At 50.2% G+C, this 22,465-nt stretch overlaps 3 protein-coding genes and 1 long non-coding RNA gene across 4 annotated transcripts; 3 read left to right on the plus strand and 1 right to left on the minus strand.

The window, feature by feature from the left end:
- Nucleotides 1-4: 4 nt before the first annotated feature.
- LOC119879073 (BSD domain-containing protein 1-like) lies at nt 5-12,929 on the plus strand (the record flags this gene model as incomplete). The annotated part of the gene is made up of 6 exons (XM_038589530.1): nt 5-265; nt 698-766; nt 933-1,011; nt 2,531-3,010; nt 9,335-9,438; nt 10,922-12,929. Coding segments are annotated over 6 exons (1,026 nt in total), but the record flags the coding sequence as incomplete, so codon positions are not given.
- Nucleotides 3,692-6,384, plus strand: LOC119879076. Its single transcript, XR_005387323.1, has 3 exons — nt 3,692-4,285; nt 4,791-4,851; nt 5,812-6,384. It is a non-coding gene; the product is annotated as an uncharacterized LOC119879076 (long non-coding RNA).
- LOC119879074 (testis-specific serine/threonine-protein kinase 3) lies at nt 12,812-14,925 on the minus strand. Its single transcript, XM_038589531.1, has 2 exons — nt 14,578-14,925; nt 12,812-13,812 (listed from the first exon to the last, which is right to left on the minus strand). The coding sequence occupies exons 1-2, from the start codon at nt 14,720-14,722 to the stop codon at nt 13,151-13,153; spliced, it is 807 nt and encodes a 268-aa protein (XP_038445459.1). The 5' UTR covers nt 14,723-14,925; the 3' UTR covers nt 12,812-13,150.
- LOC119879075 (protein FAM229A-like) lies at nt 13,672-16,104 on the plus strand. Its single transcript, XM_038589532.1, has 3 exons — nt 13,672-15,407; nt 15,494-15,640; nt 15,841-16,104. The coding sequence occupies exons 1-3, from the start codon at nt 15,274-15,276 to the stop codon at nt 15,941-15,943; spliced, it is 384 nt and encodes a 127-aa protein (XP_038445460.1). The 5' UTR covers nt 13,672-15,273; the 3' UTR covers nt 15,944-16,104.
- Nucleotides 16,105-22,465: the final 6,361 nt, after the last annotated feature.

The raw sequence follows: 22,465 nt of genomic DNA on the forward strand, positions 1-22,465 counted from the left end.
TGCTGACCCCCCCATCTTTGGCCAAACAGCTTTGAAAATAACCTTAAGCTTTCCTCACTGTCCATGTCCAGGCTTAAGTGTGTTTTATGTAGGCCCAGTGTTCTTTCTCCAGACTCAGGAAAATGACAGCAGTGTCTATCCCTCTGCAGGACCTCCGGAACTGTTTGATGCCTGGCTTTCCCAGTTCTGCTTGGAAGAGAAGAAGGGGGAGATCTCAGAGCTTCTTGTAGGCAGCCCCTCCATCCGGGCCCTCTACACCAAGATGGTGAGGGCCCAGCTGGCTGCAGGGAAACCCAGCTTCAGTTTGAGGTGTTGGGAGGTTGGGAGGGACATTTTATTTAGAGTCACTGCAGAATCACCTGGCCCACAGAGCAGTCAGAGATGCTCTAGAGCCAGACCAGCCAGGTCCTGAGCCTAAGAAGCCACATGGGCAAAGCTGATTTGCCAGACTTCTGGCAGTCGTGTGAGAAATGGAAGGGCTAGCAAAGCCTGATGAAAATTCTTTTCTTCCTCCTTGGTCAAGTTGGGCCAGGAAGATGGGTCTAGGGATGGAGGGTGTAAATGCTCTGAGGAAAACTGCTTAGCCACTAAACCACATCTGAAATCCAGAGCAGCTGGGAGTAGGCTGATAAGGCTGGGGACACAGACCTTATACAACTTTTCCCAAAGTCTCATCTCCACTGTCCCCTCTCTCCAGGTCCCAGCAGCTGTTTCCCATGCAGAATTTTGGCATCGATATTTCTATAAAGTCCATCAACTAGAGCAGGTATGCTGGCCTAGCCTGGGGAGGTGCTTCACTCGGCCCTTGGGGAAGCACACTGGATTTTGTTGAGGGAAGAAAGGGCACAGGGTACCAAGAACTCTGGTGTCAGGGCCAGGGTCCTGGAAGAGCATGCCCTGACTTCGTTGGTTATGTTTTCTCCCACACTCAGGAGCAGGCCCGGAGGGATGCCCTGAAGCAACGGGCAGAACAGAGCATCTCTGAAGAGCCTGGCTGGGAGGAGGAAGAAGGTAAGAGAGATTGAGAGGTGATGAGCAAGTAACGGGTCCTGTCCTGCCTGTGGGGACTGTCTGGCTGTTATGTAAGCACTGGAGAGACCTGGCACCTAGGGAAATATAGGGCATATGTATACAGCATTCGTACGTGCTGAGGATAGCTCAACTAACAAGGAAATGTTTGCATGGGCTGGTGGAATTCCTGGTTTAGGTACAGAAATCACATGTGTCAGGGACAGCAGGATGTCCTGCAGCCCATGACTAGCCACTTCAGAACCACTGGGATGCTTATTGAAATTCAGATTCCCTTCCCCCCGTTCTAAATAAGACTCTGTGAGGATGTGGCCAAACTTGTTTTTTGCTTCATGCCCAGCACTGAGCCCAGCACGGAGCTTGGACTCATGACCCTGAGATAAAGACCTGAGCTGAGATTGAGAGTGGGACGCTTAACCAGCTGTGCCACCCAGGCACCCCCCAAACTTGTATTTTTTTTTTTTTTAACAATTTGGTCTTTTTTAAAGATTTTATTATTCATGAGAGACAGAGAGGCAGAGATATAGGCAGGAGGGAGAAGCAGACTCCCTGTTGGGAGCCTGATGCGGGACTTGATCCCAGGACCCTGGAATCACGACCTGAGCCAAAGGCAGACACTCAACCACTGAGCCACCCAGGCATCCCCCCCACTTGTATTTTTAACAAGCTCCCCTGGTAAAGTCCATGCCTAGCTAAGTTTGGGAACTGTTGGCTTAAGGAAGTAGCTGAGCATCCTCTATGTGGTAGCTCAGCTTAGGATGGTATGTTAGAGCCACCTGCATGCTGTTAACACATTATAAGTGTTTTTTTTGTTTTGTTTTGTTTTGTTTTATGATAGTCACACAGAGACAGAGAGAGAGGCAGAGACATAGGCAGAGGGAGAAGCAGGCTCCATGCACCGGGAGCCCGATGTAGGATTCAACCCTGGGTCTCCAGGATCGCACCCTGGGCCAAAGGCAGGCGCTAAACTGCTGCGCCATCCAGGGATCCCAAGTGTTTTCTTTATTTAGGAAAGTTTTCTTTTTCTTTCTTTTCGTTCTTTTCTTTTCTTTCTTTTTCTTCTTTTCTTTCTTTTCTTTTTTTCTTTTTTTTTTTTCTTTTCTTTTCTTTTTCGTTTCCTTTCTTTCTTGTTCTTTTTCTTATATTATTTATTTATTTTAGAAAAGTTAAGTGTCTTGTCCAAGATCATTACACTGAGGATATAGCAGAACCTGTCCTGAATCCAGAATGATTCATTGTCAAGTCTAATTTTCTAATCTATAATGCCATCTTGGGCTGTGTTGCCAGAAGCTGTGTGTCCACCAGACATATGCTAGGCCTTGAGGCTAGGAGAGACTTTGACCAACAGGGAGTATCTGCAGATGAACCATGATGGGGAGAGGGTGAGGAATCCGGCCCCCTTTAGTCTTGATTAGAGGCTTTGGGAGGAATATTCAGAGCACCAAGGTTGTCTTGGGGCTGACCAGGGCACATAGCCCTCTTCCCTTTTCTCTCTCAACAGAGGAGCTTGTGAGCATTTCACCCACATCTCCAAAAGAGGCAAAGGTTTCTGTGGCCAAAACTTCCACATCCCCTGAAGGAGGACCTGGCCTCCTGAGCCCCTGTGAAGAGAATCCAGTGACTCCAGCTGAGCCTCCTAGAGAGGTGACTCCATCAGAGAGCAGCGAGAGCATCTCCCTTGTAACGCAGGTTGCCAAACCTGCCACTGCAGCTGAGGCACCAGTGCTGCCCAAGGACCTGTCTCAAAAGCTTCTAGAGGCATCTTTGGAGGAACAGGGCCTGGCTGTGGATGTGGGTGAGACTGGACCTCCGCCCCCAGCTCAGTTCAAGCCCCACACCCCTGCTGGCCGTCCCACTGGCCCAGAGCCCAGGCCTCCAGCCAGAGTAGAGACTCTGAGGGAGGAGGTACTCACAGACTTACGGGTGTTTGAGCTGAACTCGGATAGTGGGAAGTCTACACCCTCTAACAACGGAAAGAAAGGTAAGTCAAGGCCAAAGCCCAGAGAGTGGGGGGGAGGGGCAGGCAAGAGTTACTACCCCTTAAGGCAGCCTTGTGCCCTCACCCCTTGTGAGGATTCCAGGAGCAGTTGTCCTTCATTTATGATACTGATGATGATGACAGCTGCTACCTACTAAGGATTACCATATATCATCCATTTAATATATACCTATTTTCTGAAATAAGGGTGCATCTTACAATTATTGGGGTTTCAGGTTCAACAAAATAAGGTTTGTGCCAGGTTAGTGTGATTTATTGCATTTAATTTCTCATTACATCTCACAGCCCAGTGAGGTCAGTATTACTGTCCTGTCTTACAGATAAAGGAAGTGAAGCTCAGAAATGTTAAGTAACTTGCTCAAATTCACATGGCCAGGAAGTGGCAGGCCCAAATTCAGACCTGGGTCTCTCGAACTCAGAGCCCATGCCCTTAGCTACCACGCTATGCCAGTTTCCATCCATTTGGACAATTCAGCCTTATCCTGGGTTGGAAATCCCCATGACATTGATTGAAGTCAGGGTCTTCTATCCTGGATGACCTCAGGAAAGTCATTTAGCTTCCCTAATACTGCATTATTATGAGTATGAAATATATATAAATAAAACTTACATTAGTTGAAAAAAGAATAAAATGAACACTCATGAACTTGTGATCCAGCTTAAATAATAAAACTTTAGTTTCTTATCTGTATAATGGAATTTTAGACTGGAGCCTGTTTATCCAAAGGGAACCTCTCTAATTCCTGGAATTAAAGGACAGTGATAGCTCTGGTGTTGACTTTTTTCCCCACATCCAGAATACCTCTTCAGAGAGAGCTAATTGTCAGCAAGGCTTCTTCTCTCTCTCTCTCTCACTCTCTCTGCTGACACATGGTACCAGTCAGCCACAAAACTTGCCCAGCAGGTGAGCCCAGGCCTGCTGGTGCAGTGAGAGACTGGTTTGCTACCCTAGAAGGGAAACTGGCCTTACCCCACCCATATCCTGCTCCCTGATAGAAACGGTGGGGTTTCCAGTTTCCAAAACAATGCTCCCCTTCTGGCTCTGATTCAGTGAGGTCATCCATTGAGCTCCTACCTCTCTTTATGAGACACTGAGGAGGGAGGGGCAAGAGCTGCAGTCTTTATGATGAAGCATGAAGCAGTATGGGACAGACTTGGTGCTGGAGGAGTTCAGAGAAAGAAGGAACCTCCGGGCATCTGCAGTTGTTTCACCGAGGAGACAGGCGTTGTAGAGGAGAGGTGGAGAGTTTGGGGCAGGTGCGGGGGAGTGGTAGTCTCGGCTGAGGGGCCCACACAATCCAGATAGCAGAGGCCACTGAGCAGATTGAAGGGGCAGTGACGAAAGCACACTTTGCTTTCATCAGGAGAGGGAGGAACAAGAAGGGTGGATGGGTTAGCTCAGAAGTAGAGCTTAAGGACTTAACCTTATGCCAAACTTGGAAGGTTGGGCTTAGTGTCATAAAGCAGCATGGCACGCTGCTCACATTATATGCCTGATCTATACTAAGAACTTTACATGTAGAGGCTGAGGGCTCAGGCACTGGGCTTCAGACAGTTCTGGGTTCAAATCCCAACCTTGCTCCTAAGCCGTATGACTTCAGAAAAGTTACTGATCTTCTCTAAGCCCCATTTATTCCTCTATAAATCAAGGGTAATTGTTTCACAATAGGGAAAATTTCAGGGAAGAAATCAGAGTAGAGCCATTCTTTGGGGAAATGATAATAAGGAGCCATCTCTGAGCACTTTCTATATGTCTGTATAGCTCTGTGCTAAGCACTGGATATGTATGCCACTCAGTCTTCACAGAAGCCTAAGAGATCTGGGTAATTTTCCCCATTTCTTTACTGGAAAGAGATCAATCACTTACCTACTAATTATTTGGGAAAGTGGAAAAGGAGGTGATGGACTCAAAAGGCGGTGGAGGTTGCTGGCCAGGTGGTACTAAGGGCCCATTCGAGGTAGTAGTCATGAATTTTAAAGATACCAGTCAGCACTGTATGCAGGTGCAGGCACAGAATAGATGGGGAGTTGGATTGAACCAGGGTTCACATTTAGCCCGGGGAAATTGGTGGAAGAAAAGAAGAGTGTCCACAAGTATAGGCAAGAAGTGATCAGAATAGTGGCTCATGGAATCAGCTGGGGAAGGGAGGGATAGACAGTGAAACAACTGGTTGGTTAGAGAACTGTAGGCTCCATGGGGAATTGGGCTACAGGAGAGCAGGATTAGAAAAATGAGTGGTGGGTTGAAATGGGACGAAATGAGATTATGGGGAAACTAGCAGGAGCTCTTCATCACCCTGCTCTACTGCCTCTGACCTACTTAGGGGTTTGCAGAAGACCCACCAGAAATAGTTGTAGTCACTTAGTCAGGGGAAGCCTGGGGTATTGAACTGGGGGAGCACAGTGGGAACAGTAGATGCTAGAGTAGAGAGAGTGAACCTTAAAGAATGAAGGCTTGGAGACAGTGACTCCTTTTCCCTCTTATGTCCATATCCTTAGATGACATAAGAAAATTTGGTCCCTGCTAGCAGCAGAGTTTCTTGGGGTAACCTAGCCACAGGATCTCCCAAGGTTCTAGGGCAGTCATTGTCATTGCAAAGCGGCTTCCCACCTGCATTTTGCCCCAAGATCTGTTTAAGAGACTGGACCAGCAGGGCGGGGGAAGAGAGATGGGGACAGGTCTGTGGCCTGCAGACTAGAAGGAGCCCTGGGCTCAAGGCCCTCCTTCACCAATGACTGACCTAGGAGTGGCTTTTGCCTCCATTTCTTCTCTGGGGAAGCAGAGTTCCAATTGAACAGAACAAAATGAGCTAAGTGACAGCACTGTGAGGTTAGTAATCACCTGAAAACTCCCCTTTCTTTAAAAAAAAAGAAGAAAAAAAAAACCAGTAAAACTCCATCATGAAAGCTTAAATTGTTTTGGCACAGATCAGTTCTCTGCCATGTGCATAATGGAGGTCTTAGTACTCTTGTTGTGTGACAGGAAAGGATGGTGGGAGGAGGCACATGGCATAGAAAGCCTCAATTCTTATCTCTGCCACTTGAGGCCTTCATTTCATCATCTGTAAATTGGGACTGTTAATACCCACCTCAGAGGGTGGATGTGAAGCACTCCAAAACTGAAAGCTGATACTGTTTTCCACCCCTGGAAGGCATTTAAAGCCTGAAAAAGAGTTTCAAATCCCTGGAGGGCAGCCTGAGGTTAGGGAAAGCCATCATGGCCACAGCTCTGGGATGAGGAATCAGCCAGGATTCCGGCACCTAACCCAGAGGAGCCCTGCACTGACAGATAATCAGGTGCCACCAAGTGTCCCAAAGGCATAGGAGACTTAGGTGTGGAGTCTGAAGAACTGGGTCTTGGTTGCCAGTCTGCCCTGGAGGCCTTGGGACCACATGCAACATTACTTACCTCTGAGTCAGTGCCTTTAACAGCCCCTTTTGTTAAATTCCCACTATGTGTACATGTTACATGCACCACACATTGATACCTCTAACCTTAACACTGTTGTGTATCAGAACTGCAGGCCCAGGCCTACAAGGAATCACCCAGGTTCCTATTTATAAGGCAGAATTCTGGGCCACCACCTAGACCTGCAGAATCAAATGAGGGGGGTGGGGAGGCAGGCATCTGCATTATCTCCTCCTGTGGTTCTCTGCAAAGAGGGTGGTTTTATCCTTATTTTATAAATAGACTGAAGCCCAAAATAACTTACCCAAGACTGCACAATAGATAAAAAGTAGGGATTCCACCCAGGTCTGCATGACTCCAGAGATTTTGATCTTAAGAGGATGCTTGTGGCTGGCCAGGTGGTTAGGAAGGAGAACAGTACAAGACCCCTTATGACAAAGGTAGGGGCAGGGCTTGGGGGGGGAGTTGTCAGAGCCTGGGTGCCTGCTGAGTAGCAAGCTGAAGAAGCAGCAAGGGATATGTTTACAGGTCATGCCAGTGGGAGATCAGGGACCTACTTTTTCTCTTTTTTTTTTTTGAGAAAGAGAGTGCAGTAGCGCAGGTGGGAGGAAGGCAGAGGGAGAAGCAGTCTCCCTACTTCTAGGGAGTAGGGAGCCTGCTGCGGGGCTCAATCCCAGGACCCCTGGAATGTGACTCGAGCTGAAGGCAGACGCTTAATCAACTGAGCCACCCAGGCGCCCCAGGGACCTACTCTTTTTAAAGGTGCTTTTAATAGATAAGAAAAAAATACAAAGTAGTATGTGTTCATTTTAGGGGGGAAAAACCTTTTAGATTTAGACGCATCTAAACATGTTCATTTTAGGGGGAGAAAAAAAAAAACAGGAAAATTACTCCCTGACCTCATTACCTAGAGGTAACTTTTGTTAGTATTTTTGTGGCTATGTTACGCACCTTTTCTCTATGTGTATAAGGATCTGTGAGCGTATTTTTTAATGGAATCACATTGCTAATACACTTTTTTTTGCATATACTTTTTAAAAAAACTATATTTATAGTTTTCTTAGTAATAGCTTTCACATGTACATTTTTTTTTAATGCTGCCTATACCAAATATGAGTGTTTAGAGCAGTGATTGCTAAACTTAGCAGGCATTAGAATCACCTAGAGCAGGGATTAGTAGACTTTTTCTATATAGGGCCAGATCACAAATACTTTAGTCTGTTGGAACTACTCAGCTCTGCTGTCGTTGCAGGAAAGCAGCATGGGCAATATGTAAACAAATGGCAATGGCTGTGCTCCAAAATGTAATTTCCCAAAACAGGCAGTAAGCTGGATTTGGTCCACACACCATAGTTTGCCAACCCTAGTTTAGAAAAAGGGTCCATGAATATTTTATTGAGCCCAGACTATACTCGAAGTAGTTGGCAGACATAAGAAAGGAAAACAAAGATCCCTGCCCTCAGGGAGCTCACATTCCAGTTCTTCTATGAGTAGACAATAAGCACACTAAGTCTTATGATGTGACATATTTGAAAATTGATAAATAGAATGGAAAAAAAGAACAAGGAGAGCAGAGTGAGGGGAGTGGGTTGTAGTTTATTTATTTAATATTTATTTATTTATTAATGAGAGACACAGAGGGGGGTGGGCAGAGACACAGGCAGAGGGAGAAGCAGGCTCCATGCAGGGAGCCCAATGCGGGACTCGATCCTGAATCTCCAGGATCAGGCCCTGGGCCGAAGGCAGCGCCAAACCACTGAGCCACCCGGGCTGCCCTGGGTTGTAGTTTAAAGTAGAACAGTTGGGATCCCTGGGTGTCGCAGCGGTTTAGCACCTGCCTTTGGCCTGGGGCGTGATCCTGGAGACCCGGGATTGAATCCCACGTCGGGCTCCCAGTGCATGGAGCCTGCTTCTCCCTCTGCCTGTGTCTCTGCCTCTCTCTCTCTCTCTCTCTCTCTCTCTATCATAAATAAAAAAATAAAAAAAAATAAAAACTTTAAAAAAATAAATAAATAAAGTAGAACAGTTGAGGTAGGCCACAATTAGATGGGAGGATTTGAGCGAGGCTGTGAAGAAGGTGAGGAAGTTGGCCCGTGGGTGTCCAAGGAGAGAGTTCTAGGTACAAGGAACAGCCCATCCAAAGGCCCTAAAAGCCGAAATGTGTCTGGTGTGTTTCACAAGGAGCAAAGTCAGTGAAGGTAGAATGGAGTAAGAAGAGGAAGAGAGGTTCATTGTTTATGTCTTCTGGAAGATTTCTGTGGCTCTGGGGAGCCTCTGGGCCAAAGTGCATCTCCACTCAAGTAGCTTCCTTTTTCTTACTTAACAATTCTAGACTATTTGCCATGTGTATAAGTGTTCTGCAGTCTAACGTTTAAAAGGCACATAATGTTTTATCATGTGACTACACCATTTATTTATTTTTGTAATTCCTTATCAGTGAACTCTCAAGTTGGGTTTTTAAATTTTCATTACTATAACAGCACTACAATGAACCTCTTATTGGCTAAGTCTTTGACTGAATCCAGAATTTTCCCTTAGAATAGATTCCTTTTTTTTTTTTTTAATTTTTATTTATTTATGATAGTCACACACAGAGAGAGAGAGGCAGAGACACAGGCAGAGGGAGAAGCAGGCTCCATGCAGGGAGCCCGACGTGGGATTCGATCCCGGGTCTCCAGGATCACGCCCTGGGCCAAAGGCAGGCGCCAAACCGCTGCACCACCCAGGGATCCCTAGAATAGATTCCTAAAAGTGGATTCACTGAGCCAGAGTGAGAATAGAATGTAAGATCTTTGATTTATATTTGCCAGCCCCTTTTAAAGAGTGCTATCACCCCCAGCTACAAATTGTTCATACATACCCCTTCCTGCCTTTCACACTGTGGATCATGATTCCAGGCTCAAGCACAGATATCAGCGAGGACTGGGAAAAGGACTTTGACTTGGACATGACTGAAGAAGAAGTGCAGATGGCACTCTCCAAAGTGGATGCCTCTGGGGAGGTAAGTGGACCTGGCTGGCCTCAGGGAAGCAAGCCCAGTGACCCCAGTATCTGAGGATTCTCCCCATCAGGCCCAACTGTCCCTTCAGAGTGGATCCCTATTCCTTTCTGAGATGGCAGCTTCAGGAAGGGTGCTGGGACCTCCCACTCAGGCCCTGAATAGTTCCGATCAGCAGGCTCTGCTTCCCCTCAGTTCCAGGTTGGATGGTGGGAGAGTTTCTGACATTAGCTCTGCATGAAAGTCACGTGAGGAGCTACTAAAAAATGTAGACTCCAAACCCCACCCCACATCTTCTGACTCATGGTCCCCAGGAATGGGACCTGAACAGATTTCTGGCCTTGGGGCAAAAGACTGTGTGATCTAGGGCAAGTCACTTAACCTGAGCCTCTGTTTCCTCATCATTGAACTGGTCCTAGAAGCTTGTAAGCTGTGATAGATAATGCACGTAGACATGTTAGGCATTGTGCCTAGGACATGGGAGGACTCAGTGAACATTACTAAAGCCCCCACAAAACCCAGTCCAGCTAAAAGCTCAGAGGCCTTACTACTCTTACTCTTCATTACCTGCTAGAATCAGGAATGGGTCATTTTGAATGAAAGGCAGGGAAAAAAGCTCTCACAGATAAGAAGTGACAGGACTGAGGGTCCAGCCCAAACACTTGATTCAAGTCAGTGTTTCTTCCAGTGTCACACAAGAACCACATGATCCTTCCATCATATAGCTCATGAATCTGCTATATGAGGTGAACAGATTAGAGAGACAGGCAGGGCCTCATTTTTCATACTGGAAAACTGAAACCTGGGGAGAGATAGAGGCCTACCCAAGAGTCTTTGGCTCCTGTGACCTCACTATATCCAGGCTGAGAAGGCCCATGATCACCTATCATGTCACAGGGGCTTGATGCCTTCTGTATCTTCATAGCCCTCTGTAAAACCAGATGACCATATACTTACTTCAGCAGAGTCATTCTATAACCTATCATACCAGGGATCAGCTGAGAGCAGGCCACTAGAAAGTTCCCTGGGGAGACTTCAGCTGGGGGAATAGGGTGCTAGAGCCCCTAATGAAGACACTGTGAGCACCTGCAGTGCAGTGCCACCTTACATCTCATCACAATGCCACTCTCAAGTTCTCCTTAAGGGACTGACCAGCTTGGTTCCTAGAGACAGGGTGTCCCCTTCTAGCATCCATTATTGGTCAGTGGAAGCCTTTTCTTTAGTTCTGGAATGATCAGAGCAGCAGACCTGCCCCTTAGGCAGAGGGCAGCTCTGCTCCCCAGACACATTCCTTAAGACAGTGGTTCACTCTCATAGAGGGCAGGAGGGTATGGCTCAAGGCAGGACTTGGGCATGGGGTGGGGGTGGGCTGCTGTTTAGGGGAGGGCTATCCAGAAATGGAGGCAGCTAGGGGAGGTGGGGTCTGGGCTTGACTCAGAGGAGTAAATATGTGTTTGTGCTCTCCATTATCCCCTCCTGTCTGCAGCTGGAAGATGTAGAGTGGGAGGACTGGGAATGAGGGGAGCCAGAGCGTACAGCTCCCCCACCCACAGAACCTCCCACCCCTTCGCTCGTCTCAGCCCAGCCCTGGAAGACACTGACTGAGAATGTTTCCCCAATGGCCTCTGTCAACCAGAGTTCTGGGCACAGATTCTGGGTGGCTCCTTGCTGGTCCTTTGGGCCTCTGCTCATATCTGGGAAGGGGCTCACTAAATCCAAACCAGAAACTCTGACTTGTGCCAACTATAGGATGATTCAAGGGGGAGGAAACCTACCCCCGACACCAGAAGAGCCTACATTTCTCTGCTGAACACCCACTGTTCTTGGGGACTCTTGCTGGGAAATCCCAAGGGATAACTCTAGCCCTTCTACCTGTGTAGACAGATGCTAAGCACCAGTCTCTTGGAGGAAGCTGAGACAACACTCTGTCCCATCCATAAGCAGGCAAGGAAGGTCATCCCACCTGTCCTTGACTAGACAGGGATGGCTAGCACATTTTGGTTCCTAGCCCAGTGAGTAAGAGGCATTCGTCTCTGGGAAACTTGCCTCTCTTTGGGGATCTCCCCCTCCCAGGCATTTTCCATTCCCAGAAAGGTTCCTTGTGGTTCCGAATCTAGAGACCAAACCCTGAGTCCCCACCTCCTTCCTTTTGTCCAGCCCAGGCTGGTATGTCCCCATTGCCTCTCCCAGGGCTTCTTCATGTCAAATGCACCCAAGTCCTTAGCCCAGCTGTGCCACCTGCAAGAGTCTGCTCTTGCATTTCTTCCCCTCCCCAAGAAGGGAGGGGGTCACTTCAGGCCCTTCTGTGCATTGCCTGGCGGGATACCTTGTCCAACCAGCTACCCACCTCGACCTCCCTGTAGCTTAGGACACAAGCCAGCTACCAGCGGTACAGAGCAGTGATCAAAGCCGAGTACTTACACCTCTGGTAAGCCCAACTTCTCCACCTCAACCCTTCTGCTTCTTGAAGGGATATGCTGGGGGTGAACCTCTTGAGACTCTCATCAGGCTTCTTCAAAAGCTCTTCCTCCTGAAGACAGACCCAGTCTTTGTGGCTCTCACCCTCACTCTGGTAAAGCTGTTCCTCTCTTGGGGAAATGAGGGGCTGCAGGAATTCCTGGAGACCCTGGTGCTTCATGATGCTGCTCTGGTGATTCTTGTACATAATCTGGTGTATTCACCAATGATTTAAAAGGATTGTGGTCAGATATGCCAAGAGAGTGGTGGTCATTTCCACTTCAAACCTTCAGTGAGGGGGTGGGATGTAAAGAATGTTGAATCTTTTTTTTTTTTTTTTTGACGGGATGGGGTTTTTCTCTTTGTAATTACTTCTTTAGTTTAATTAACCTTTTGGTTGTTTGTGCAATATTATATATTTTAAATTATAATGCATCTCCCCAGAGTATTTTGTAGCCAGGAAAAGAAAAAAGGAAAAAAAAAAAAAAAAAGATTCTAACAGCTGTTAGTTTTGTAATTAAAAAAGAAAGAAAAAAGAACTTTGTCCTGAACCTTTTCCAGACTTGCCGTTAATAGCATTAAAGAGATTCAAAGAAGCTGGAAGGGTGTCTGGGGGTCTCTTCTTGTCCCCAGCAGCAGCTGCGCTGGAGGCAGGGCCGGGCAAACACAGAATGCAGGGTGGCTTCTGCGTGGAGCCTAAGGAAGGGGCAGGGATGGCAGGAGGAGTGGTCTGAGTCACGAAGAAGTCCCTCATCCTTACCTCAGACACAGCTTAGACCCTGGGGTAAGGCAGGGAACGGCCCCCAGCAGGCCTCCCACCAAGACAAGGAGTCGAGAAGCCATCTCTGCATTCCCAGTGCTTCTGCTTTTATTTGGAAAGGAAGTTACAATAGCAGTGGTTCCACTGCTCTCGGGTCACTTTTCTCTTCTCCTCCCCCACCCTGTGTACGATTCTGGGGTCTATTTTTAATTAACTTGAGTGAAACACCTGTGTGAAAATCACTTGTTAGCTCTAATAAAAGGGAAGTCTGAATGAGGCCCTCTGGTTGCATGAAGATCTTTAAAGGGAAAGAGAAGTAAGGCTCGGGAGGGCATAGGTAAGTTATAGGATAGAAGTAAACTTAATATATATATTATATATATAGGTATATACATGTAAGATAGAAGTAAACTTAAATATATATCACCATTTTAGAAGCAGGTTTTTGGGTTTGCTTTCTCTCCCTGTTTTATTGGGGAGGACTTGCCATTGCTTTTATCAAGTGCTTGCTAGCCATGGATGGCAACTAACTTCTTCAATTGAAGGCCGGAGGATCATATCTGGTTCCAGGAGCCGCTTGAGCAGGTCCTGGCATTCGGCCGAGATGCCCAGATGAGTAGGGAAGGACACCCCCTTCTGCTGCTGCCACAGCATCTTGGGAATGTCTGTGTCGTCAAAAGGTAGGCTGGCACAGAGCATGACGTACAGGACCACACCCATGCTCCAGACGTCCCCCTTCTTGCTATCATGGGGAATACCCTGCAGCACCTCAGGGGCGGCATAGGCTGTGCTGCCACAGAAGGTCTGGCTCAGCTCTCGGCGTGACTTGGGCAACACCTTAGCAAAGCCAAAGTCTGTCAGCTTCAGATTGAAGCCCTGCAACAAGGCGTTCTCACACTTGAGGTCCCGGTGGGCCACACCACAGCCATGGCAGTAGCGGATGGCCTCGACCATCTGACGGAAGAGGGCCTTGGCCCGGCTCTCGGGCAGCGGCCCCCCATTCAGCACACAGTCAAAGACATCCCCTCCCTCAGCCAGCTCCATCACCAGGTAGATTTTCCCATCAGCAGACTCCAGCATCTCATACACCCGGATGATGTTCTTGTGGTCCAGGGTGCGGACAATCTGGAGCTCCCGAGGCAGGAATCTCTGGATAAATTCTGAGGAGACAAGGGAAAAAAAGATAGGATGTCAAGTCCAGAAAGGGATAACTCTTCACTCCTGTCTCCTGCCTTCCAGCTTCTGTCTGTCTGGGTCTTGTGCCCTGGTTCCCATTAACAGTCTTAAATGTCTAGCTGCTTGGACGTTGCAAAGAATGTTCACTACTATTATTTTTATAGTTAGTATAGTATTCAGAGGAACTACTCCCTGCCACCCTAAGGGACTGTGAGCAACCTGTGAGATACCACGGATATCAAAGTGCTTTGGGGATTTTTAGACAAAACCACTGAATCTGTTATGAGGCCTGATTTGCCCACAGCATAGTGAGCCAGCTCCTCACACCCCTGCCTCCTACCCACAGTTCTTCCCATGAGCCCTGTCTCCCTTTTTCCCATTTTGCCTACCTTGGCAGCAGCTCCTGCCCTCTGCCAGCCTAGACCGTGGCCTCTGTGCCCACTTCTGTCCCTCTCCCGGAATAGGGCAGGTCCAGCAGGCTGGGGTTCTGCCTCTGACGACCCTTTGCCTCCTGCCACTTTAATCTTGGGTTTTAGACTCAGCTCTTGGGTTTTAAACAGCTCTTTGTGCTGTTTCTAGACTCCCAGCATCCTTCTGTTCCCCCGCTGACCTACCCCAGAGCCACAAACTCTTGCAGTCCTTGGCTCCAGACTAAGGGGGGGGGGGGGCGGGGGATGATCCTTTCCACCGGCGAAAGTGCCCACCCACCTCAACCAGCCCTCCCTTCCTCCAAAGGGGCCCCAGCTCACCTTCTGGCCCTCCCATCTTGTCAATAATTTTAATTGCCACTTTTCTTTGGTGTTTTTTGGAAAATGCTTCTTTGACTTTTGAGTAGGTCCCTTCCCCAATGGTCTTGCCCAGCTGGTACCCATTGGAGAGCAGAAAGTCCTCCATGCTGTCTAGCGCCTCCTTCCTTCCTATCACCCTCTCAGCTCATGCTGCCTCTGTGAGGCAGCTCTACTCCACCATCGCCCTTGGCCTGCTCCTTTTCCCCCCAAGGACTTCATCCGCAGCTGCCCCCAGCGCTAGAACATTCTCCGTCTGGACACAGCAGCCACGGGTGGTGGGGAGGGAGAGGGCCAGACATTTTAAAACTCCGGCCCAATTGTGATGTAAATGATGTGTGACCCTTGGCCAAAATGGGCAGCGCCCTTACCTGCCCTCACCCCCGCCACCAGCAAACCCAGCACGGGTTAAGTCGCCGCCGCGCCCGGTCCCGGAGCCAGGCAGGGGGTCCGCCCGGGGCGTCTGCGCGCCGCCCGGAGGACGGGCTCCTTTTCGTGGACGCCGCCCCGCGGCTGCCGGGGCTCTGCCCGGACCCAGCGCCAGGGGCCATGGCAAGAGCCCTCCGGCCCCGGCTCGCGGCCGCGCTGAGTGCCACGGCCGGGGGCTCCCGGCGAGAGAAACGGGCTCTGTGAGGTCAGCGCGCCGCGGCCCGGGTCACAATGCAGCCGCCCCTCGACGCCCGGGCCGTGGCGCGCCGCAGACACCTGCCCGGCTCCGCCTGGACCCGAGCGTCCTCCCGCGCCCTGGGTCGGGCAACTGCTTCCCGCCCGGGACCGGCCTCGGCCTCCGGCAGGTGAGCAACGCCCCGGGGGGCGGGCGCGGGCGCGGGCAGGGGGCGCCCGGAGGCCCGGGAGCGCCTGACCGCCACTCCCCGCGCAGAGCGCCCCCGGGCCCGGACATGAGTGCCCAGGAGCCCCCGCAGGGTCGGAGATTCCCCATTGAGGCCGGAGACTCCCCTGGCCTTGCCGCCGCCCCCGAGTCCCAGGACAGCCCGGAGCCGGTAGCCACGGAGCACAACCCGGTCAGGTGAGGCCGGCGCCCCCCCGCGGCCCCTCCTGCCGCCCCGGCCCCCTGGGGCGTCCCTGCCGTGGGGGCCCCGGGATGCCTGCGTCCGCTTCCCCCGTCCAGAACCCCGTCCCCGCGTCAGGGCTCGGAGGGAGGGGGGCAGGGCGGGTGCACTTTCCCCCGCGTTCCCAACCGCAGGGGCCGGGCCCCGCTTTCCCCAGGCCGCTTCGACGCTGCCCGGGCTGCCACTGCCTGACGCTGCTGCACGTGCCCATCGACGTCTACCTGGCCATGGGCGGGAGCCCCCGGGCCCGCGCCACCTGAGTGCGCCTGCGCACGGCGGCTCCGCGGGAGCCGGGCGGGGACGGGGCCGCCGCGGGCCACCACGCTGAGGTCGCGCGCGCCGAGCACGAGACAATGATGCACATTTTAAAATAAAAGAATGATGCACATTTTAATAAAGCACAGCATAAACTGTTCTTTCCACTCCGGGCTGGCCGTGTATGTCTATCCCGTCGATCGGCCCGCAAGCTGCCCGCCCGCCGTCCTCGCAGGGACCCAACCCTAGAGTCCCGCGCTCCCAGTGGGCGCCAGCCCTTCCCCCCATTTCTTCCGGGTCCTGACCCCTTGCAGGGCAACCTTTCCCCTGCCCTCATCCTTCGCCTCATCCCTCTTGGTTTTCCAGGGAAATTCGCACAGCTGTGCTGGACTCTGGTGGTCCAAAGAGGCTCTGGCCTGGAGGGGTTGGACAGACAACTTAGAATAAAGAGAATGGCCACCCACAACAGGCCTGTTTAATGCTCCTGAGATGGAGTTAGATTTTGTTACCTGCTGTTCTGTGACCCCAGGCACCTCTGGCTTCGTTGGAGGGATTAGTGGTCTCCCAGGCCTTCTAGAGCCTTGATTTCTCCTGGGAGTGGTAGGACCAAAAGAAGACTGGGGAAAAAACCTTGATTTCTCATTCCTTTTTTTTTTTTTTTTTTTTAGATTTTATTTATTCATGAGAGACACAGAGAGAGAGAGGCAGAGACACAGGCAGAGGGAGAAGCAGGCTCCATGCAGGAAGCCCAACATGAGACTCGATCCCAGGTCTCCAGGATCACACCCTGGGCTGAAGGCAGTGCTAAACTTCTGAGCCACCCAGGCTGCCCCTCATTCCTATTTTATATAGAGTTGAGGGAACTGAGGCTTGAGAGACTTGCCCAGGTTCCCCCAGATGATAGTTGAGAGTCTAGCACACTCATCAGTGTCCTCAGACTTAATACTCTAAAATCTATCCATGAGCCAAGGCTGCCTGGAAGTATAGCATTTAACTGAACAAGTATTTTCCACTTTTCAATTTTGCTTTAATGAGCTTGTATTATTTTAATATTAGAAAAAAGTATATGTACCAGTATATACCAAAAGTATATGACCCAGAGGTCAGCTCAGTCTCCTGGTCCCTGAAATCTAAATACAGATGACTTAACACCCCTAAGCCACGTGGGGTAGAACTCCCAGCCCTCCCTAGAATACTTCAGAATCCCAGTCACCCCAAAGGACCACCATTCTCAACTTCCCAAAGGACCATCATTCTCAACTGCCGTACAAATTCTCTCCCAGGCAGTTCCCAAATGTAGGAGACTTATTAAAAGAGTAGAGGATGTCACTATATTGTACATCTGAAACTAATATTACACCATGTTAACTGGAATTTAAATTAAAACTTTAAAAAAGTAAAATTTTAAAAATACACTAAAAAAAAAAAAGAGAGAGAGAAGATATTTGCCAAAAAAGGGTCTACTTCGAAGTGAGGACTTTAGACTTGACCATCTGGTGCCTGGTCCTTCAAACGTCCTAGTTCTTGAAAGCTCTCCTATGCCTCCCTCTCCCTTTTACCCACCAGGAGAATACCTGGCTTCAGGCCACAATGCTGGCTTCTTTTCTTTCTCCACTTTACTCCTCTCTTTCTCCACCCTTAATTCCTAGAGAGCCCCTAGGGTTGTCATTTCAGTCCATTAAGTGGAGTAATCCGGCTGTTTCTATCCCCACTGAACTGCATCCAGGCAGGCCCTACTCAGCAGAACCCACACCACTACCCCACAGAAAAGGGCCTTCTTCCCTGCAAACAGTAACCTCCCTTCTTAGAAGACCACTGTTAAGTTTAGAGAGAAAAAAAATATCGGCCTCTATACTGATAAGGTATCTCCTTTGTAAGCAACTAAAGTTGGCTTATGCCAAAAAGGAATTGGTCGTCTCAAGTGGCTGGGAAGGATATAAGCTTTCCAGATACATAAAGGAACATTAAGGGAATAAGTTAGGAACTAGGGTGGTCGCTGGGCCCACCAAGACTGCCCATCTGTCCATGATTATCTGCTCTGGGCAGTGATCATAGCTGAGGCAGTTTGAAGATCTGCTCGTGGAAGGAAGAGGTGCTTTCTCCCTGTCTCAGTTTACCTGACCTTGGCAAGGACAGCAATTGGCCCTTCATAAGTGGCATGCGAAGTCTTTTGGCCAATTACCGTAGTCAGGGAAATGTGAGACTGTAACTGATCCAGCTGGACCAGCAGAACCTACCCTTGAGGTAGAAGCCTGGCCAGGTGATTGACAGCATCACCAGAAAATAATGGGCAGTGATGGAGAAAAAACATTCCAGGAGCAGAGATAGCTTATGTCAACACTGGGTATACCTGGGAGGAAAAGAAGCCTGGGCAGAGAGAGAGAGAGGCAGAAGCCAGGGTAACAACTCTATTCCATGTAAATGGAGATCCTTGGACAGTGTGACCAGGAGTCAGGCCACTGGGTTCTAGTTTGGGCCCTGTTGCTGCCTCAGTCGATACAAGTCCACCAGCCAGGCCTGTGCAGGGCACTGGGAATTCAGCGGAAAATGTGAAGGACACAGGCATTGGCCCTCATGGAACTCATACAGCCTAGCAGACCAGAGACCTCACTCAAGCAAGTCCCTTCTTCACTGATTTAAAAAAAAAAAAAGGGCCACCTGGCTGGCTTGCTCAGTTGGAGGAGAGTGAGACTCTTGATGTCGGGTAAGTTCAAGCCCGACACTGGGTTTAGAGCTTACATACATACACACATATCAATTTTACAAGGAGGGAGAGGGCACCTGGGTGACTCAGTCTGTTGAACTGGGTGTCTGACTCTTGGTTTTGGCTCAGGTCATGATCTCTGGTTGTGAGATCAAGCCCCACATCGGGCTCCATGCTTCCCCTCCACCCCACCCTACTGCTCACTCTCTCTCTCTCTCATTCTCTCTAAAATAAATAAAAATCTTAAAAAAGAAAGGGAAAGAAAAGACAAGACTTACTGCCAGCCCTCCCCCATATGCGTGGGTAACCAGTAACAGTAACGCAAAGATTTCAGACACACACCTTGCCTAGATGGGTCAGACCCTGGGGCTAGTTAGCTCCACCAGGTGGAGAGCACCTCGTGGGCAAAGCCCTGGAGACTGGAAAGTGGAGGCAAGTTCCAGGAAGTCCGTTCAGTCACCTTCTGCCAACACCTCCCTCTCTGGGCTGCACCGGGTACTGAGAACCCAGGCTTGACTCTCACAGATCCCTGGCCCTCGCAGAGCTCAGAATTCAGGGGATCTGGGGATGAGTTAACAAAAGAAAAGCTGGACCAAGGAGGCCTTGAATTTGAGCTTTGTTCTCTAGGAGACAGGGAACATGACAGACCCCAACTTGAGTTACTTTGCTCTCTTATTTTTTCTCTACTTTTCCATCGTATTCTCTGTTTCTTCCTCCCCTACCCCCCACAGAAAAGTCACTGGCCTCAACTCTGGTCTGAGATTTGAGTCCTGTCTCTGCCATTCACTGGCTATGTAAACTTGGACTAGTTACTTCGCCTCTCTGAGTCTCCATTTCCAAATCTGTAAAATGGGGTTAATGACACCTGCAGGAGGCTTTCGTGGCCTACAGCACCAGGCAGGAGTCTCTGGCACAGCCAGGACTTAAGCAAGAGAAGCTGCTGCTCCTACCTCTGGCTTCAAGGGGCAGTAGAGAGCCAGCCAGTCGCGAGCCCTGGGCCTGGGTGATGCCCAGCCTTGGAGCGGGTTGGGGAATCCCTCTCGCCTCCCTCTGCCAACTTCCCAGCAGTTCTGCTCCTGAGCCTAGGAACTTGGCTGGGGGGCATTTCCAGGGGAATCCCCAGGTGGGAAAGGAAGAGCTGCCTCCCTCACCCTCGAAGATAAAGTGGTCCCCAGACCCCAAGGCAGGACCCCCAGATCCCAAGCTGATTCTCTGGGCCCACGGAATAGGGATGGACCTGGAGAAAGGGGCATACTCAAATCACGGCTTCCCCTGACTTGCCTCTCAGACACCTTATTAGCTAGCCCCTCCCTAAAGGACCCCCTTTTAGAAGGAGGGGGCGAAGTACAGATGGACCCCCCGGGTTACCATGGAGATGGCAGGGAAAAGGTTGCTGTATCGTCATGGCAACAATTGACGTCAGTACTACCCTTTCCTGTTGCTTGATATGAGGGGGGGCAGCCACCCCAACCACAAGCAAATACCCCACAAAGCCTCCTTTCCTTACTGAGCCAATCAACCAGAGGGTCGACGAGCTTAATATAGCACAAGTTAAAAGCAGTCTCTGATGTCAGTCAAACCCTGTTCAAATCCTCGTTCTGCCTGTCTTAGCTGTGGGAATTTTAGCAAGTTCCTTAAGCCCTGGAAGTCTCATCTTCCAATGGGGATAAATCAGCTACCTGCCTCCAGAGTGAGTGTGAGGACCGCATGGGATCGTGCAGGTCATGGGCACTGGGCCAGCTCACAGGAGACGCACACTGACCTTAGGGACTGTTGGGTCCTGGGGATCCGTCAGTGGATGTGGCCCTTCAGATACAGACTCACAGCCCCCCAAAAACATAGAGAGGACTAAGCTCCCAAGTTTGAGCATCTTAGAATGGGGGGGGGGCATCTCAAGATGGAGCCAGAAACAGTGGAATTTCCAGACTCTGAGGAAACCCCAGATGCCACTTTCCCTGAAACCCCGTCACATCCGGACTCTGACCCAACTTCCCCTTCTGCTCCCTCTGCCTCCTCCTAGGCCTTCTCAGCAGTCTTCATGGGCCTCCATCTGCTCTTCTATGGAAAAGGATGGAGGAAAGCCCACAGGTAGACATCAGGCAGCCAGACACTGAGTAGGTTGGACGCCCCAGGTATAGGGGTGTCCCAGTGCCCTCTGGCATCTCCCCACCCATCTTCAGGCATGGGGCCACCAAAAACGTTCTCATTGCCTGTCTCTGCCCTCACTTCTGTCCAGGCAACAGCAGTCCATTCTGCTCCAGTTCCCCCGCCACCACCCTGAATCAGGGGCCCATCATTGCCCAAGCAAGCCCCTAACCTGACTCCCTGTTTCCTTCCTGGCTTGATGCCTCCCACCAGTAATTTATCAAGATCACAAACCCAGGGCAGCCCAGGTGGCTCGGCAGTTTAAGCATTGCCTTCAGCCCAGGGTGTGATCCTGGAGACGCAGGATCAAGTCCCATGTTGGGCTCCCTGCATGGAGCCTGCTTCTCCCTCTGCCTGTATCTCTGCCTCTGTGTGTGTGTGTGTGTGTGTGTGTGTGTTTCTCATGAATAAATAAATAAAATCTTTTAAAAAAGAAAAATAGAGATCACAAACCCAGCCATACCATTTTCCTATTTAAGACTCATCTGTGGTTTCTTTACATCATTTATCCAGCCACACCACACCCCTCAATGATTCACATCACATTCTTCCACCTGCTTTTCCAGGCATGCTGTTCCTTCTGCCCAGAACAGCCTCCCTCCCAAGCCCACTTACCCTTCAGGTCTCTACCAATTGACACAGGTCCTCTGACCACCTGTGCTTCCCCTCTCGTAGCACCTTCTTGTTCCACTGTGTGCCCGGTGATCCCTGATGCATGTCTGCCTTCCCCCTTACGCTGTGGACTCACTGAGGGCACGGGCTGTGTCATGTTCATCCTGACATCCCAGGGGCCTAGATAGAATGGCAGGGCTCAGGAGTTGGTAGAGTGTCTGCAAATTAGACTAGCTAGTGACTGCGTGATAGGTCCACAGAGGAGCGGCGGCAGTGCTGCGAGGAGAAGGAACCAGCAGAGCCAGCCAGGAGGTCCAGAATGGTTCCCCTAAGGACAATGCAGCTGAGGCAAGGAAGTGGGGAGGAAATGTCCCTGGCACTGGGGTTGGTAGGTGCCAAGGGTGCTCTTGGTGCTAAAGACACTGTGCAGAGGGGCAAACTCATGTTTTGGAAAGACAACCCTGGCTGCTTTGCGGGAATAGACCACATAAGGGATAGAGAGTGGCAGCAGGGAACCACGGCAGGAGGCTGCTGCAGCCCCCTTGGGTGAAAGGTGAGGGGCCTTGGACCAGGCATGCATTAGCAGTGGGAATGGACAGAAGCTATGGGATTTTTTAAATGTCCTGGGGTGCCTGGGTGGCTCAGTCAGTTAGGCGTCTGCCTCTAGCTCAGGTCATGATTTCAGGGTCCTGGGATTGAGCCCCTGTCGGCTCCCTGTCCAGCAGGGACCCTGCTTCTCCCTCTCCCTCTGCCCCTCATCCTGCTCAGGCTCTCTCTCATTCTCTCTCAAATAAATATATGAATGAATGAATGAATGAATGAATGAATCTTTAAAAAAATAAAATGTCCTGGAGAGGACAGGATTTCATAGCTGCTTGAATATGAAACGACAGAGAAGAGCCTACAACAAAACCCAGATTTTTGGTTCTGGCAGCTGAGAAAATGGCCAAGCTAGGGAACATGGGAGGAAGGGCAGGTGTGGGGCATGTTTCCTCCGAGGTGGGACATCCGGGGAGGGAGGGGTGAGGAGACAGGTATAGGGCAGAGAAGACAGACCAGGGCTGAA

This window comes from Canis lupus, unplaced genomic scaffold (genome assembly GCF_011100685.1).
Source record: "Canis lupus familiaris isolate Mischka breed German Shepherd unplaced genomic scaffold, alternate assembly UU_Cfam_GSD_1.0 chrUn_S2266H2466, whole genome shotgun sequence".
Taxonomy (NCBI): Eukaryota; Metazoa; Chordata; class Mammalia; order Carnivora; family Canidae; genus Canis; species Canis lupus.